An 18,018-nucleotide genomic window follows, 5' to 3' on the forward strand; every position below is an offset into this window, starting at 1 on the left:
TTAAATTATATTTAACAATTAACAACACTTCTCCTGATAAAGAAAAAAATGCATTCCAAAAGCGTAAAAGTGAAAAACTCCACTCGGGGGAAGGGCACTCTTTGCAAACTATAAAACACAGACATTCCATATTATTTCCGAGTATTTTCTAAAGTTAAGGACTTCTCGTGTTTGTGCTCTCAATTTTGTTTTCTAATACATTTGTTTGCACAACAGAAATACTTTTGCTGTGATTTGTTTGTTTGTAATTGAGTCAAAGCTACACAATAAGCTATTTGTGCCTTGGCCACAACGGGTATCGAAAGTTAGTCCGGAAACATACCGATGTACCACTGAGAGAGCATGCTGCTGTGACTGATTGAAACCATAGGATATCAAGGCCCTTGAAAATACAGTATAAATGTACGTATTTTTCTATCTTCTTATTTTTTCCTTACAAACAGAGGTCCCTTCAGATATAGTAAATTCACTTTCATTTTAAATTGCCCCCCCCAGTCGCACAGCAGTAAGTAAACGAACTTATAATGCTGGAACCCAAGTTTCGATACCTGCGCTGGGCATACCCCAAGTAGCCCATGTGTAGTGTTGTGCGTAACCACAAATAAAGTGAATTTTAAGTTCTTTAATGAAAAAGAAATGCTTTCGAACAAATCATCACGAAAACGCACAAGTACAAGCTGGTTTACTCAAGGTTATGTTGTGCTGATCACGAAGCAGTCGTATTCCAATAAATCCACATAAATACATCAAATTAATACTTAGCCACTTTTCTTTAAACTTACCTCAGATCTTTGCAAGTTCTGGTCTGAAATGCGACCCCACCTCCACAACTCCTGGAACACTGGCTACTTTCAGTCCAAGAACCCCATGGCCCAGATTCATCAACTGGCGTATTGATGCCAACGCTAAAATTTTGAGGGTAGAATAGGTTCTTTACTCGTCTATGATATTCGTGTCGTAGCCGCTGTTGGGTAGAGCAAGTTTTCAACATTAAATATTTAAACAACTAATACAATTAATAAGATAGTTAATAAAATCTATATAAGTAAGTTTGATCATTATCAAAAGGGAAACAATCTAGATGTATGGTTATCTGAGGGAAAATATTGGCAATTCATTTAATATGTTGTTCGGTGACAGAGAATCATCGGCTTCGTGCATTGACAAAACCCACATTTATACAAGACAGTAAAGAACAGAATATCATAAACAACCAGCCATATATCAGACAAATGGAACTAAAGAGGCAAAAGTTAATATAATATGATTTAGTAAGGAACTGAAAACATTTAATAAGCGGAACAATAAAAACACAAGAGAAGACAGGTAATTTATTTTTTTAAAAAAATTAACATAAATTACAATGAACCACAGAAGCAAAGGTTAAGACGACAGGATTTATTATGAAATTACATATATTGAATATACGGAAACAGAAGTTAAGATAATGTGGCTTATTAATGAATTATAAACAATGAATTAACGGAACTACAGTAACAGATGTTAAGGCAATGTGGTTTTGCAAGCAACTATAAACACTGAATTAATTGAACTACAGAAACAGAAGCCCAGATAACGTGGCTTAATAAAAGATTACAAACATTGAATAAATGGAATTACAGAAACAGAAGTTAAGACAACGTGACATAATAAAAATTACAAATAATAAATAGAGGTAACTACAAAAACAGAGTTAGAAGTAAGCTGATATGATATATTAAAGAATTAGGAACACAAAATAAATAGAACTACAAAAACAGTTTGGTTTCTTTTGAATGTCACGCAAAGCTACACGAGAGCTATCTGCGCTAGCTATCCCTAATTTAGCAGTGTAATACTAAAGGAAAAACAGTTAGTTATCACCGCCAACTCTTGGGCTACTCTTTTACCAACGAATAATGGGATTGACCGTCAAAATATAACGCCCCCACGGCTGAAAGAACGAACATGTTTGGTGTGATGGAGTGTTGAAAAGGAAATGGAGGTATGTTAAGATTTCTACTAATGAGATTTGGCAAACTGAAAACCAAAAATTGTTTTGTGTGAAATTTAAAGACAGAAAATTATGTCTTTATCACATGACTTGTCTCTAGCTGGACATCTTGAAGTTCTAAAAACTAAGTTAAGACTATGCATCATTTTTATAAGCCTTGGTTAGGAGAGACTTAGCTGAGTTTCGTAAATCATGTTCAGCTTATATTTTGGTTAGAAAACCTAATAATAAAGTTTGCAAAACACCTTTGAAACCTATTCTTTCTGTCAAAGAACCATTATCTAGGGTTATTGTGGATATTGCAGGTTTCCTTCTCAGGACTAAAACACGAAATAAATTTTTGTTGACCATCTTGGATCAGGCAAATAGGTACCCCAAAGCTATTCCTGTCAAAGTAATTTCTGCTACAACTGTTGTAGAAGGATTACTTAAATTTTCTCGAATTTTGATTTAATTAGGGAAATTCAAAGTGATCAAGGTAGTAATTTTAGGTCTCTAGTTTTGACATGATCCTTTCTCACAATGTGAGAGGATCTTTGTTGTTACTCAAAGACAGCTGGTTGGAAAAAGATAAGTATGAACGAATTTCAACAGGTCCCTGCCCTAGATTAAAAGATTAGCTGATATATGAAGAGCATTTTGAAGTGTCACCTAGTGACCAGTTTGTTCATCAAACATCTTAAGCTCAAGCAAAGACTCAGTAATCAAAGAAATAGATTTATTGGAAAGTTAACCCAACAACTCATGGAAATAGCTTTTAAAAATTGAGAAAAAGGAAGCAGTTGAACTTTCTACAGCGGAAAAGAAACCAAAAACAAACAAGATTTAGAGGCTGGTCAGCCAGTGTATCAATAGTTTATTTTAAATGTCTATATAACAGCCCTTAAACAAGACAAATAAAATAATTCAGCTGTAAAGAAGATGGAGGTCTCTCTGCCAATGTTTGTTTGTTTTTTTAATTTCGCGCAAACCTACGCAAGGGATATCTGTGCTTGCCGTCCCTAACTTAGCAATGTAAGACTAGAGTGAGGCACTTCATCATCACTACCCACTGCCAACTTTTGGGCTGCTCTTAGGACAACGAATAAAGGGATTGATCCCGTCACCTTATAAGGCCTTCATGGTTGAAAGGGCGAGCATGCTTAGTGTGACGAGTATTCGAACCCACGGCCCTCAAAATAGGTGTCGAGCGCCCTAACCATCTGGCCATGTCGGGTCGACGCAATGATATTCGAAGAGTATTTGTACTAGCCGTCACTAATTTAAAGCAATAGGATAGACGAAAGACAGCTAGTTAATACCATTCACCTTCAACTCTTGGGTTATTCTTTACAGAAGAAATAATGATATTTACTGCTATATCATAAAGCTCCTTCGGTGGCAGGATTCTAATACGCGGCAAGCAGAACGAGAATTTAAGCGTCGTAATCACCAGGCCATGTTGTGCCCTTTAGTATAAAGGATTATATTAAATAAAAATTAAAAAAAACTCTATTAATTATAAATAGGATTACACACGTAAGTCTTCGACTTTAACTATTTTATTCGTTAGAGATAGACTTTAACCAATATACAAGGTTGAGTTTACATATGATACTTGTGCAACAACAAGGAAGAATATTAAAAGTAAAATAAATATTAATACATTCTACTTACAATCCAGGTAATACTTTCAATATTTTGCTACAGACACGAGAAAATGTGAAAAATGAACAATAAAAAGTTTTATTTATAAAGTAATTTGTATAACAAAGAATACATTTTACTTTAGACAAATGTTTCATGCAGTAGACGACAGATTCGTTGAACCTGTAAGGCACCATAGCCGTAGCATACCATTACATTGAAAAACGTGTTAGACTGATAGGAACGGAATTCCTTCATATTGCTAATGGCCGTCTCGACCAAAAATATAAAGACTTACTTATATAGAAATTTGAACTACATATTAATCACGACATAGATTTATGATCACAGGCTTTTGTTTGTTTGGTTTTGTTCCCTTTTATTTAACTTTACATTCTACGCTTAGGGTGGTCTGTCGATTGGGATTCTAGACTCGCAATCTGTGGCTTACGTGCTAGACTGTCGCCACCGCACACGCTCGCTTTTTCATTCTTATAATGTGACAGACAATACAACTAGATGGAAAAGATTTGTGCAAAATTCTGAAAAGAAGCAAAGACCACTTTTGATTTCTTCATTTAACTACAAATTATTTTAGATTTATCTTATATTTCATATTTCTCTTCTTTTTTTTAATCAATATTAAAATTGATTTCACAACAGTTTTTCCATTTATGTGTGCCCCCAAGTGTTTAAATCAGGGGTGTGCAACATTTTTCGTCGGTGGGCCATATAACCAACTTCATCAATCAAGCGGGGCCACTTAAAAAACAAGCTTATTCGTGTACATGCACAATAAATTAAAAAAAATTCTCAAAATGCAAGCAATAATATTTTATATTTTTGCATGAGTGATCATTTTAGTGCGACACTTGAAATTTAGAGTCCTTGCAGAGCTTGTCAATATCAGCTTTGACAGAAGTGGTTGCCACTCTTAACTGACTGGTCAAATGTTCATCAGTCAGCTGACTTCTACATTTGGTTTTGATAAGCTTCATTTTGGAAAAAAAATTGCTCACAGCAGTAGGTGCTACCAAAAAGGGAGGCAATTCTTTGTGCATGACGGGACAAATTGGGAAACTTTTCACGTACACAGAGTTTGTAAAAGTCTAGCAAACTGTTTTCAGAGAATTTCCTTTTAGTGTCCATGTCAGCCTGCAGTTCAATGAGTTCCATTTGGCAATCATCAGGACTGTCTTCCACTGCCAAATCAAAAGGTTGAGCGAACAATTTCAATCTAATTTCAGTTTGTCTGAAATCTGGAAATCTGTTTGCAAACTCATCACGCAGCTTTTGTACACTGGTTCCATATTTGGTGCAATCCAGATTAGGAAATTCCAGTTTCCTGGTTGCAAGACATGTAAAATGGGTCAATATGGCTCTTCTCAACTGAACCTGGAAAAGTTCCAATTTCTTCTCAAAAGCACAAATATGCTCAAACAAGTTATTCACAAGTTGACTTTTCCCTTGTAGTTTTAAGTTTAAATCAGACAGATGCTGTGTAATGTCTGTGAGGAATGCTAAGTCATTCAGCCAGTTCTCATTGCTCAAGAAGTCCACATTCTGACGTTTGCTCTCCATGAAGAACTTAATCTCCTCTCGCAGATTCCAGAATCTCTTCAAAGTAGCAGCTCTACTAAGCCAACGTACAGCAGAGAAGTACAAAACATCTGAATACTCACTGTCCAGCTCATCTAAAAAGTTTTAAATTGTCGATGATTTAATCCTCGTGTTCGAATATAATTTACGCATTGGACGACATTTTCATGACTTCTGCAAAATCCAGAACTTTGGTGCACAAGCTCTCTTGGTGAATAATGCAATGGCTTACAACTACGTCTTGTGCTCCAATTGCAGTTAGAAATTTCTTGGTGAATCCATTTGTCCTACCTGTCATGGAAGGAGCACCATCTGTTGTAACACCACATAATTTATAAGGATTCAGTTCAAACTTTTCTACAACCTTAAGCACTTGTTCACAAATATCCTGTCCTGTGGTTGTGGAGGAAAGGCTTGCCATATCTAAAACTCTTCGAAAACATCAAAGCCTGCAGTAACAGCTCTGATGAAAATGACAAGTTGAGATGTGTCATTGATATCAGTGCTTTCATCCAAAGCCAGACTGAAAGCTTCACACGAATTCAATCTCTCTTTCAAAGTTTCTTTGATGTCCTCTGAAAGATCTTTTGTCCTGCGTGAGACAGTAAAGCGGGAAAGGCTAGTTTGCTCCACCAAATATTTTTCTCTGGACATGCATATTCTGTGAATATTGTTAAACAATTTTAATAAATTCTCCATCACTGAAAGGCTTTCCCTTTTCTGCCATACATTCACAAAGCTTAAAACTCAGTTTTGTCACCAGTTCTGAATTTTTCTTGAAAGTGGTAAAACACCTTGTTGCTTTTCAATGGATGTTTTAAATGTTCAATTTTGTCCTTTCGTGCCTGACCAACAATTTCATCAAACTGGGAGGAGTGCTTAGTTGCGTAATGTCGCTTAATATTGTACTCTTTCATGACTGCAATTGTAGTTTGACAGACGAGGCAGACAACACCTTGATTATGTGGGACAACAAGATATTTTGTGCACCATTCACTGTTGAATAACCTTCCCTCATCATCAATTTTTCGTTTCTTAACTGCTGACATTTTACTAGCCCTGAAATCAAAACAAAAATTATTCTCACGAAAATAGCAAAGTAGAAAAAAACATAGGATTTATTTACACATGGAACCTCTTATGGACAGAAACACATGTTTCTAAATTGGCATCCGATCATAGCCTTCCGGTACTTAAATTAATTGAGAATAGCAAAATACAGTGTGACCTCGCCTATTCGCGGTTCGCCATTCGCGGCCCCGCATATTCGCGGGTTATGCGCGAACTGCGTTTTGTAGGTCACAGAGACTGAAAGGGCTTTTCGAGGAGATTTCTGTTGTATTTACTCAATCAAGCCGTTTTATCAGTTGTCGTCTTCACCAAACAAGATTGACTGCTATTGGCTGACTGCCTCAGCTTCCCCAACAACGCAAACGGCAAAGCACAGCCCGGTAACGCACGGTACAATTTAGTGAAATACATAACAGTATGCAATATTGCTACATTATTACTGCATCAATGAGTATAAGTATCATTAGTGTTTGGGAAGCATTTCATATAGTATATAATCGCATACATATACGTTTTAAAACTGCGTCCAATATTCGCGGTTTTCGCTATTCGCGGGAGGGTAAAGAACGTAACCCCGCGAATAACGAGGTCACACTGTACATAGAATCAGATGCATCTGAAAGCAAAAATTTTAATAAATTCAGTAAAGTCACAACAATATGCTAAATAATAATCAATTTACCTTCAATCTCTTGTAGTAACTGTAAAAGGTAATAAAATTTTCACCAATAATGAATGACGGACAGCAGAGGTTAGGGAAAATTGTTGCCAGCGGGCGAAGGCGAGGTTCAGGACATGACGTTGAGTCGTAGACAATAGTGCTAGTGCACGTCACCTATTCATGCCCTAAGGAGGCCGACCAATCGAATTCGGCCTGCTCCTCTCTAGCAAAGATAATTTTAGAAGTTTGTCGAGTCGAAGCCTGGGAATCCCGTAGGATCGATGCTTTTAAAAATATTCCATTTGCGTTGGATTACAGATCAGGCCACATGGTTAGATTACAACAACTAGAGTCCACACTAGATGGCTTGGCGGGCCGGGTTGTGGCCCGCGGGCCGCCTGTTGCACACCCCTGGTTTAAACGGTAGGCTTGCTTCTTTACAACGCTAAAAAACAGTTTTTGATACCTGTGGTGTGCAGACCAAAGATAGCTCACAATAAAACTTTTCACTTAACAACATAAAAAGAAATATCAACAAGTCCCTCAGTGACACAGCGTACTTACAACGCTAGAATTCAGGTTTTAACACCTTTAGTGGGTGTTAGATAGCCCATTATGTAGCGTTGTGCTTATTTACAAACAGACAATATCAACAACAAATTCATTAACACGTTTCAATTTGTTGTAGTTTCATATTATTGTTTTGTGTCAATGTAAACAATGCTATCCTCGTGACCTTGTTCCCTAATCTCCATTGTGCTATGGAAGAAATTTAAAAGTGTATAGTTATTGAATAGACGCCTTTTTCCAGGCCGATAACGCAAGCTTATATATGCTTAAACTTTTTCCTATCGCTGCCGTGTTAGTTGCATCCCAGCTGGCCTGTTGAATTCTGGATTTAGCGAAACGCGTCATCGAAAATGGATATGACGAACATAGTGTGGTTGGAATACTATTATTATACACTGTTCTAATTCTTGAAAATTCCTAAGAAACTTGATAAAGAATGCAGCTAAAAACGCATAGGCCCAATATTAATGTCTTATGACAAATTTGTTTAATTAAAAGTGTGTAGTTTCTCAGATATTGTGAATCTAATAGTATTTAGTTGTAGGTTACCCTTGAAAGTATTATAACACAGAACGATGATTTAAATGAATATAACCTTCTTATAGAATTTATGTCGTTGTTCATCATTCAAAATGTCTAAGTCACTTTAGTTAGGACTTTATGTTTTGACGTACATACGCTTTTGTTGTTTTTTTAAAATTTTGTATGCTGGTTTCGGCTCCTTCAAGGTCAAACCCGTAAGGGTGTATAAAGCAAATCACTAGTGTGTATGTGCCTTATAAACGAGACTCTATTCTTTTATTATTACTTTCATTAAAGTATTGGTTAAAATATTTAATTTTTCTATTGTTGTTATTCCTAGTTTTCATTATCATAAATCACATTAAGGTTCAAATAACTCTGAATAAGCCACAGGGAAAATACACATAACCAGCAGCTATATCTGTCCTTCAGCCAGACTGTTCTGCACAAGTGGATATCATAGGTCATTCTCGAGTTCTACAGAGAAAAATCTAGCTGCTAACACATTTCGGTATTAGAGCACTGCAACGGTGGTGGGTACCACTGAACAGGAAGGGATACTCCAGCCCTCCTCTGATGCTTGCGTCACAGCTCTGTTGATGATTTTCCACAGCTAGGAGATATAGAACAAATGTTTTGAGTGTGGGCAATAAGGTCACCGTAAGGTTTAATGAACATGATATGTGATATTAGTACTACTGACCACATTCATGTTGAAACGTTAGTACTGATTCGCTATTGCATGATATGTCAACTAGAGGATAAGCTTGCCTAGGCAAGGTAAAGTCCAGCAAAGAATTCTAAGTTATTTTCTTCAAATACTAGCTTTAGACATAACAGGGCCTCTCCCCAAAACTGAAATAATTAAATGATTTGTACTGGCCATTTTTGGTTACTTCCCCAAGCGGGCCCAAACGTATCCATTGATCAACAGATTAGCACAAACACCAACAAGCGTGTTGATGAAACAAAAGGTAACCAAATTTAATGCAATGATTGAAATGCATAATAGTAAAGGAAATAATATCAACAGTCAACTGTGGTCTGAGTGTGCATACTGTTGGGTATGGTGAAGATGGACAGTATCTTATCACCTTTAACTTGATAGTTTGAATAAGGAGTGATACAAACCATCAAGCAAATGCTGCAAAATTGTTCATCCTGGTCAAATATGGTGTTACAAACACTTGCTGTATGCCTTGATGATGTTCTGTGCAACAAAATAAAATTTGATTGGTTGTTCACCAACAAACTCATATTTGGTACTGGAATGGTAGTAAAATATTTTTATGCGACTTATGGTCCACTCCATCACAAATATTTTACAATTTCCAAAATAATATGCTAAGTGGTTATAAACTTCATTAACAAATATGTACAAGTTTGTGCATCAGCAGATGGGAAAGACCACTGTTCAGCAGAAGAGATATTATGACAGATCAATCCAAGAGCATTGATTCCAGTACGGAGAATGGGTTTAGCTTGGGTATGACTCTGTATGGCTAGGTCCATATCTAGAACTCTGAAAAATAGTTATATTAAGAAAAAATGCAATATCGGCGTAGCATACCTAACCCCACAAAACACAGTTGGAGGCCAAATGTTATGGATGTACCTCTTGTGCATTGGGTTAATAAGAATTGGAGGTTAAAATAAATTAGTCAAAGTATGACGAGATTATGCTGTCATATCTTGGTTCAGTTAAAGAGAAAAAAGAAGAAATGAGTACTTATCTATTGGTGCAGAAGAAGTAACATGAAGAGATGTAAGATAACATTAGTGGTTGGCTGAGACACTGGTGACTTCATTCTGATCATTGTGGCTGGGATTAACTACCCGATCAGTAGTTAGAACATTTGTTTAAAGCAAAATCACTGACTTGAAGTACTCTTTAAATTCCTTGCTTCCGAAACTATTTAGTAGTGTTGTCCACTAAAATGTATGGACTACATTTTGTGAATACCACTCAATTATCAACAGATATGCAAATTTTTACTTGGAAACCTCCTGCTTGAATAGACTTTTAGCTCTTGCTTTCCGAGCTGAAAACGTGCATGTCCTAAAATTTCAGATTACCAGTCAATTATCAGACGCTTGAATAGTTATTGAATATAAGATCACTGACCGAAATAAAGTAGCCTTTCTTTTTTCATAGCTATCAAATGATGTTCACTATACAATGTATGCTCGACATTGTTTGATTTCCACTTGATAATTATCTAGTGGTCAATCACCAATGATTGAAAGGGTATTACTTCATTAGTGATAAAATGTTTGGGCTGCTGCTTGAGTGCCAATAAGTTAAACTGATTATTGATTACAAGGTATCAAGCTAAGAAGTAGAGTGTCGTAGTCGATATCCAAAATATATCACTTATAGTTCAGATGGCTGGTACTGACGAATGTAATGCCAGAACATATCCAATGTGCACAACTGGAAACCATCCTAGGAATTAAAAACCTAATTTAAATGTCTCTATGACTTTTCTGACATTTATTCAATTTTCTTATGAATCAATGACGCATTTGCTTGTTATGAAGTACAAAGCTACACAATGAACTATCTATGCTCTGCCCACCACGGGTATAATCAAAACCTACATTCTAGCGTTGTACGTCCACAGAAATACTGTTGTAACATTGGAGGACAAACCCTTTAACAAAAAAGAAAATAAGACAAGCCTTTTAAGCCGGAAGATACATAGATCAGCTCTGAGTAGAATAATAGACAGAATCTTCTGGAAGTTCCACTCTGATTATACTCTGGTAGTGGTTTTGACAGGAACCCTGGATACTCTCCTTCCAAATGATTTACTTTCAGGAAAAAAAAATTATATTAACATACTGACATACAACCAAACACTATCATCATGGACGAAGTTTGGTTTGGACCATCTGACTTTATAGATTATGCGGTGTTGCACTTTATAATGGTTGTCTTCATCATCTTGTGTTTCTATCAGTGTTGTCACTGGAAGTTCAACATCTAATGGTGTAATTGACATCTAATACATAGGAATGTCCTCGTCATAGACTTTGAAAATGTTTATAATAAAACAAACTTCACACCTATTTCTGTGCATGAAGTCTATTGCCAATATGCATTTTTACTCAAAGTCATTTACCCAAATACCATGTTGTATAGGGAAGCTTCCCACAGTAGATGAATCCTCTATCTTTCCGCTTCCTGGAACTTTATGATCACCTGCTGATCGCATGAAGCCACCTTACTGTTTCATCAACAAGAGTAGCCATAGAACCAATGTTGGTCAATCTGTCATAAGACTTTCTGTCAATGAATATTTTAATTCGTGGACTGACTCTAAATAATACTTCACCAGATGGAGTATTCTATCCCAACAGATGAATTATTCTTAATTGAACTTCGCCCTTCAAGTCCAGCTAATTCTTATTTCCTGATGACTGGATAATTCTTTATTGTTCTCTTAGTCTGTGGGACATATTATCAGGGCGTCGTCTCCATGCATTTATTAATTAATGCCTATTAATTCATCATTATATTGGCTCTAATGCTGATGTTTTCCTAAATTATAAAACTTTTCCTTTTCTTTCATCTTTTGAGAGCAATATTTATTTGGTACATACATATTTGGTACAGGCTTACATTGGCTGATCTCGGTAATATATAATTTTAGGATGCAGTTGAAACAGTTATTCTTCTGCGAGTCGTGATACATATTATAATTTATCTCAGACGAGTCTTCGATTTATTATATTACATATCATGATTTCAAATAGCTAGAAATCGTAATTTTAATTTGGAAGTTAATTGAATGTTGATATATATTGGATTTAAGATATTTGCCAATAGATTTATACACGCAGTTTTCTTGTTTAACATGAGTATTTCTTAATACACAAACAATAATGCAATTAATAGTAATGGTTATTACAAATAATGATTTATATACAAAAGTTTTACGAACTTAAAAACAATATTGAATTATTCTATCTTGCCTGGAATTGGATATTTTATCAATGATTCACAATAAACGAATGAATTTCGAGTTCATGTTGGTACAGTTCATTTAACTACTAGCTAGCTAGCTGCTTCACTGAATACATGTAAATCTTTAACCAATGAAAATATCTAATGTATTATTAGAAATACTAACATCCAAGGTAAATTCTTTGAAGGTAAACAGTTTATAATGTCCGAAATATATAAACGATTCTGGTCAAATAACTGCAGTTTTCCAGCAGATAAAAGTTAATCACAGTTGTAGCTTGCAATACTAACTGCAGTACTGTTTGAAACAAACACGCACCACAACAAAAGTCTACAAGTCAAAAGCTGTAAATAAAACTTTCAGCACTTTGGCTGTTTCCCTTAGTAACCATAATACACAGTAATAAAATATCAAGTTTCAATTCAAAAAATAAGGATGTTGGTGCTGTTTAAGTTCCCACTCTTTTCTGACCCACACCAAATAACGTTCAGTTTATACTTGAGTTTGAGCACATAAGCCTGGATTAGGGAAAAAATTAATAATTAAAATATTTTTAGAACATTTCTTACTTCTTGATATGGAATATAGTTTTCCGTAGAAGCATAATTCAAGATTATTACTAAATTTAATGCATTAAATGTAACAAATTCAAAAAGTATAAATATGGGGTACATTTCTACTGTGCAGTAGGCTGCTTTGAAAAAGAAGTGACGCAACTACCATTTCTGCCTAGTTTCTCGGCTCAACTTATACACCTTCTTAACTTCCCTGTCTTTCAAAAGTTTTCTTGAGTAATAAATACTACTGAAAAATCAATGCAGATATTCTGCTTCATTTTTAGCCAAGTTTGTTTGTATTTTTTTCTCGTTTTCAAGAGAAAAAAGATGGGAGAGTGCAGTCTCTCTAAAATAATCTGCAAAACTGTCAAGGGAAGACGTTTAAAGAACATTAGAAAGAACTTCAAAAAGAAAGTCCATTATGAACTGAGAGTTAACTTTTACTTACAGACTTTTACAAGATCTTTCGAGCGTTCACAAATGATTGAGTGGATGTGTAATTTCCCATTTAAAAAATTTGTGAAGTTGCACAGCTACTTAGATGGAAAATCTGTTAAAAACTTATTACATGTCTTACTGTTATATCATATCACACAACCAACCGATTACTAAGCTTTAATGTTTAACGAATAACGATTCAGGTTACTTAAACTCAGTTACATTTCCCACAAATCAGTAAAACATAATATGCTTCACAATAAAATTTTGTTTTGGAACAACGAAAGATTCCTTCTTACAGGATGAAAGTTTCGAGACATGTGACTATCACGAACTATCATATTGTTAGATACAGATTTAGCGCACAAGTCACACCATATAGAATAATGTAAATTACATTGTCTACGGTAAAGTTAGAAGTTCTTGTAAAAAGTATTTGAAATCCATGCTACTCTCATGTATTACATTGCAATTTTGGCAATACATGGCAAGAATATATGAAAAATCACGTGGCGTCTTGTTCAGATATTTGTATACATGTTCTGTATATAGGGAATCGTAAGCAAGAAAAAATATATCTATTGCTCATAAAGCTTTTCATCAGATGTAGCTTCAAGGAACCTCGCATCTTCCACTGGGCATTAATTAGTTTTTTTATACAGGAAGACAGACATTCGAAAGATTGTACAAATCTTTTATTTGCGAAAAATCTAAGTTAGTTAGTACTCAAGCAAAATGTGTGTAGATATAGCTTAAAAAGTGCAGTATATTTCGTCATAATATAAAACAATTACTCACGTGTCGAGAGCCAAAGTTGGGAATCAGAACAGCTGCGATAATCAACAGTCTGTAGAATAAAAAGTAAAACATGGTTAACTAAAAAATAAAAATCCTTGATATAAAATAAAAATAAATTTCATAAAATATTACATTATTAATGTGTATATAATAGTCAATTAACTCTTCAACTTTATTAAATGTATTTTACCATTCGAACGTTAATATAAGATTAGAAATAAATTGAAAACTAATTTTTATTTATTCCCTAACTTTATATATTTAAATTACAATTTAACTACGTTTTAGTAAAGACAAAATTATTTGATTAGTTAACTATAGACTTTATTTAGAGTGAAATTCCGATTCATTGGAATGAAAGCATAATTAACATTTCCTAGATTAAGCTTTTTTGTCATTGCGCTGGACAGAAAGATATTATTGTGGAAGTAAAAACTTCTTAAGCAGTTTCTTCCACGTTGACTATTCATTTTATTAGCATTCTTTTCAATAATTTGTATGTTACTACATTTTGTCGAATTAAAAAAGTCCAGGTTATCAAGCCTACCCTTTACGTTTTTTTATATTCAAAATTCAGATGCATTTTAAAATATTGATTTTCTGTAACAGTGTATCATTTGTTATTTTAAAATAGTTTCTTGAAGAAATATTTCCACATTTCGCTAATAATTATCAGTTTTAGGAAGTTGCTACGGCTACTCAGAAGTTTTGCACTTAGATCAATAATCCCACTTTCCTGTGAGAAAGCAGAATAGTCATTTCATTACCCATTTTGTGCTTTGTTAGAAGCAAGGAAGTGTTCTTTCTTTGTTCTATAAAACATTATTTTACTATTCTACTTTACCTATATTGTTGTTGTATTCTCTGATGAGAAATATAAATTTTCTGCAAGTTAATGTTGTGCATAGATTCGTGTAAATATGCTGTACGCCATTTCGCTTATCTCGCATGTCCTTCATTAGCTCTGGAAATATCGAAATTTTCTATCTCTTTTACTGTTGAGATGTGTTCAGCTTCAAACAGTTGCGTTAGTTTGTTTAACTCACCTTAGCAGCTTCTCAGTGATTTCTGAATGTTTCTGTTTATTTATTTATTTTTTGAATATGCTTCGAATCAATTGTCTTATTTAAATCGGTTATATATAATTTCCCTTGGTGGATGGTAATTTGTCATGAAAAAAACATTTACTACCTACTGCATGTTGCAAATTCTTTTCCATAAAACTTAAGCCTATTTGTGTGCAATATTTGTACAGATGAATTTCTGGAATACGAGATCAGTGGCAAACATGACTTATACCTGCAAACTGTGTCAAATAATGCTACACACATACTGGACTGGTTGACAGATCATCAAGTATAAATGACACTTTGTCATACTCTGTTACCAGTAGAAACAACATGGAAATGCGTTATTACTAGGCCTGTATAGGTATAAGATCTTGTGTCATATAATGTCACGCATATTGAATAGATTTGCTTATTATAAACTGAAGAAGATACTTTGCCACGCTCTGTTAGAGAGTAGAAACAATATTGAGATGCATTGTTACCATTTAAAAGAAGGACTGTATCGACATAAAGTCCTGTGCTATTGAGTCTTTTCGATGATGAGAGAATACCTTATTGTTACATATGTAATTTATACAAGACGAGTCCCAAATTTATTATTTCAAGTATTGCGATTTGAAATAGCCTAAAATTTTAATAGTAATTTTGAAGTTTATTAAATTTCGATATGTATTAAATTTATGATGTTTACCAACAAAATTCATACACAATTTTTTCTTAACACAAATATATTCTAATATACAAACAACAGTACAATTTATAATAACGGTTATTACAAATAATGATTTATATAAAAAGCTTTACAAACGTACAAACAATACTGTGTTTTATATTTTTCTTAGAACTGAATATTTTATCGACGGTTCACGATGAGCGAATTAACTTCGAGTTTATATCGGTACAGTTCACTTAACGGCTAACTAGCAAGCTGTTTTACTCAGCACACTAAAGTTGTTCACCGACAAAAAATGTCCCCCGTTGGAACAGCGATAAATCTTCGGATTTAAAACGCTAAAATCAGGGGTTCGATTCTCTTCGGTGGACACAGCATATAGCCCGATGTGCCTTTGCTATAAGAAAACACGCCAACGAAAATATCTGATATAATCGTAGAAATGCTAACGTCCAAAGTTAATTCTCTGAAGTTAAACGGTTCATAATGTTCGAAGTCTATATATCTGTAGTTTTCCGATTGATAAGCATTTATCACATTTATAGCTTCTAAGGTATATAGTATACTAACTGTAGCAAACCAAATATATAAAATTGTCTCTTTGCGCGTCGATTTATAAACTTTAAGGCGAGATTCTCGAAAGTTCAGTTGACAGTAATACCAGCAATCACTATTATTTTACACGCACACATAATACGTTGTTGATTCTTATATCCAACAATCTTCTTTAAATTTGGTGAATAGGCGAGAATTTCGCAACACACATTCAACAGCATAAGTTACATGTGTTTTTAAATATATATTTAACTCACGCAAACATCATTATTAAAATAAATATATAATAGAAAATACATTACACTTATTCAGTGGGTCAATCTGAGCAATGATCGCCCAGTTTTTATTGTTAACCAACGTTCCCTCACTCGTCTGTATTGTTTAGGTGAAAGGTACTAAAAAATGGTGTTTCTAACAGTAAATGGTTAATGTACTGCCTAAAAACTATGATACATTGAAAGAGTAGTGTTCAAACAGATGGCCGACTGAAGCAACGTCACTTATACACTCAGCAGAGGATCTTCATTCATCAGTATGAGAAAGAGAAAATCAAGCATAGAAATAGTAGAGCACATATGTATGGATAGTGCTTGAGACAACACCATTCTTTATTAATGCTGCCATTCCCCCACAGAGATTATACCATTCTTTATGAATGCTGCCATTCCCCTCCCCCCAGAGACTACACCATTCTTTATGAATGCTGCCATTCCCCTCCCCTCAGAGACTAGACCATTCTTTATAAATGCTGCCATTCCCCTTCCCCCAGAGACTACACCATTCTTTATAAATGCTGCCATTCCCTTCCCCCCAGAGACTACACAATTCTTTATTAATGATGCCATTCCATCCCCACCAGAGACTACACCATTCTTTGTGAATGTTGTCATTCCCTTCCCCCAGAGACTACACAATTCTTTATAAATGCTGCCATTCCACTCCCCCAGAGACTACACAATTCTTTATTAATGCTGCCATTCCCATCCCCACCAGAGACTACACCATTCTTTGTGAATGTTGTCATTCCCCTCCCCCCAGAGACTACACAATTCTTTATAAATGCTGCCATTCCCTTCCCCCAGAGACTACACCATTCTTTATAAATGCTGCCATTCCCCTTCCCCCAAAGACTACACAATTCTTTATTAATGCTGCCATTCCCATCCCCACCAGAGACTACACCATTCTTTATTAATGCTGCCATTCCCTTCCCCCCAGACACTACACAATTCTTTATTAATGCTGTCATTCCCCTCCCCCCAGAGACTACACAATTCTATATTAATGCTGCCATTCCCATCCCCACCAGAGACTACACCATTCTTTATTAATGCTGCCATTCCATCCCCACCAGAGACTACACCATTCTTTGTGAATGTTGTCATTCCCCTCCCTCCAAAGACTACACAATTCTTTATAAATGCTGCCATTCCCCTACCACCAGAGACTACACAATTCTTTATTAATGCTGCCATTCCCATCCCCACCAGAGACTACACCATTCTTTGTGAATGTTGTCATTCCTCTCCCCCCAGAGACTACACAATTCTTTATAAATGCTGCCATTCCCTTCCCCCAGAAACTACACAATTCTTTATTAATGCTGCCATTCCATCCCCACCAGAGACTACACCATTCTTTGTGAATGCTGCCATTCCCCTCCCCCCAGAGACTACACAATTCTTTATAAATGCTGCCATTCCCATCCCCACCAGAGACTACACCATTCTTTATTAATGCTGCCATTCCATCCCCACCAGAGACTACACCATTCTTTGTGAATGTTGTCATTCCCCTCCCTCCAGAGACTACACAATTCTTTATAAATGCTGCCATTCCCCTACCACCAGAGACTACACAATTCTTTATTAATGCTGCCATTCCCATCCCCACCAGAGACTACACCATTCTTTA

The 18,018-nt window shown here is 35.2% G+C and overlaps 1 protein-coding gene across 1 annotated transcript in view; it reads right to left on the reverse strand.

Moving 5' to 3' along the window:
• The window catches only part of LOC143248965 (papilin-like), a 146,239-nt gene that overhangs the window by 113,886 nt on the left and 14,335 nt on the right, over positions 1 to 18,018 (reverse strand). The window contains exons 2-3 of the mRNA XM_076498023.1: positions 13,807 to 13,855; positions 783 to 964 (exon numbers count right to left, since the gene is read on the reverse strand). Of these exons, the coding sequence (XP_076354138.1) occupies positions 783 to 964; positions 13,807 to 13,855 (231 nt within the window). The remainder of the gene's footprint in view (positions 1 to 782; positions 965 to 13,806; positions 13,856 to 18,018) is intronic.

Source organism: Tachypleus tridentatus, chromosome 4, assembly GCF_004210375.1.
Source record: "Tachypleus tridentatus isolate NWPU-2018 chromosome 4, ASM421037v1, whole genome shotgun sequence".
NCBI classification, from domain to species: domain Eukaryota; kingdom Metazoa; phylum Arthropoda; class Merostomata; order Xiphosura; family Limulidae; genus Tachypleus; species Tachypleus tridentatus.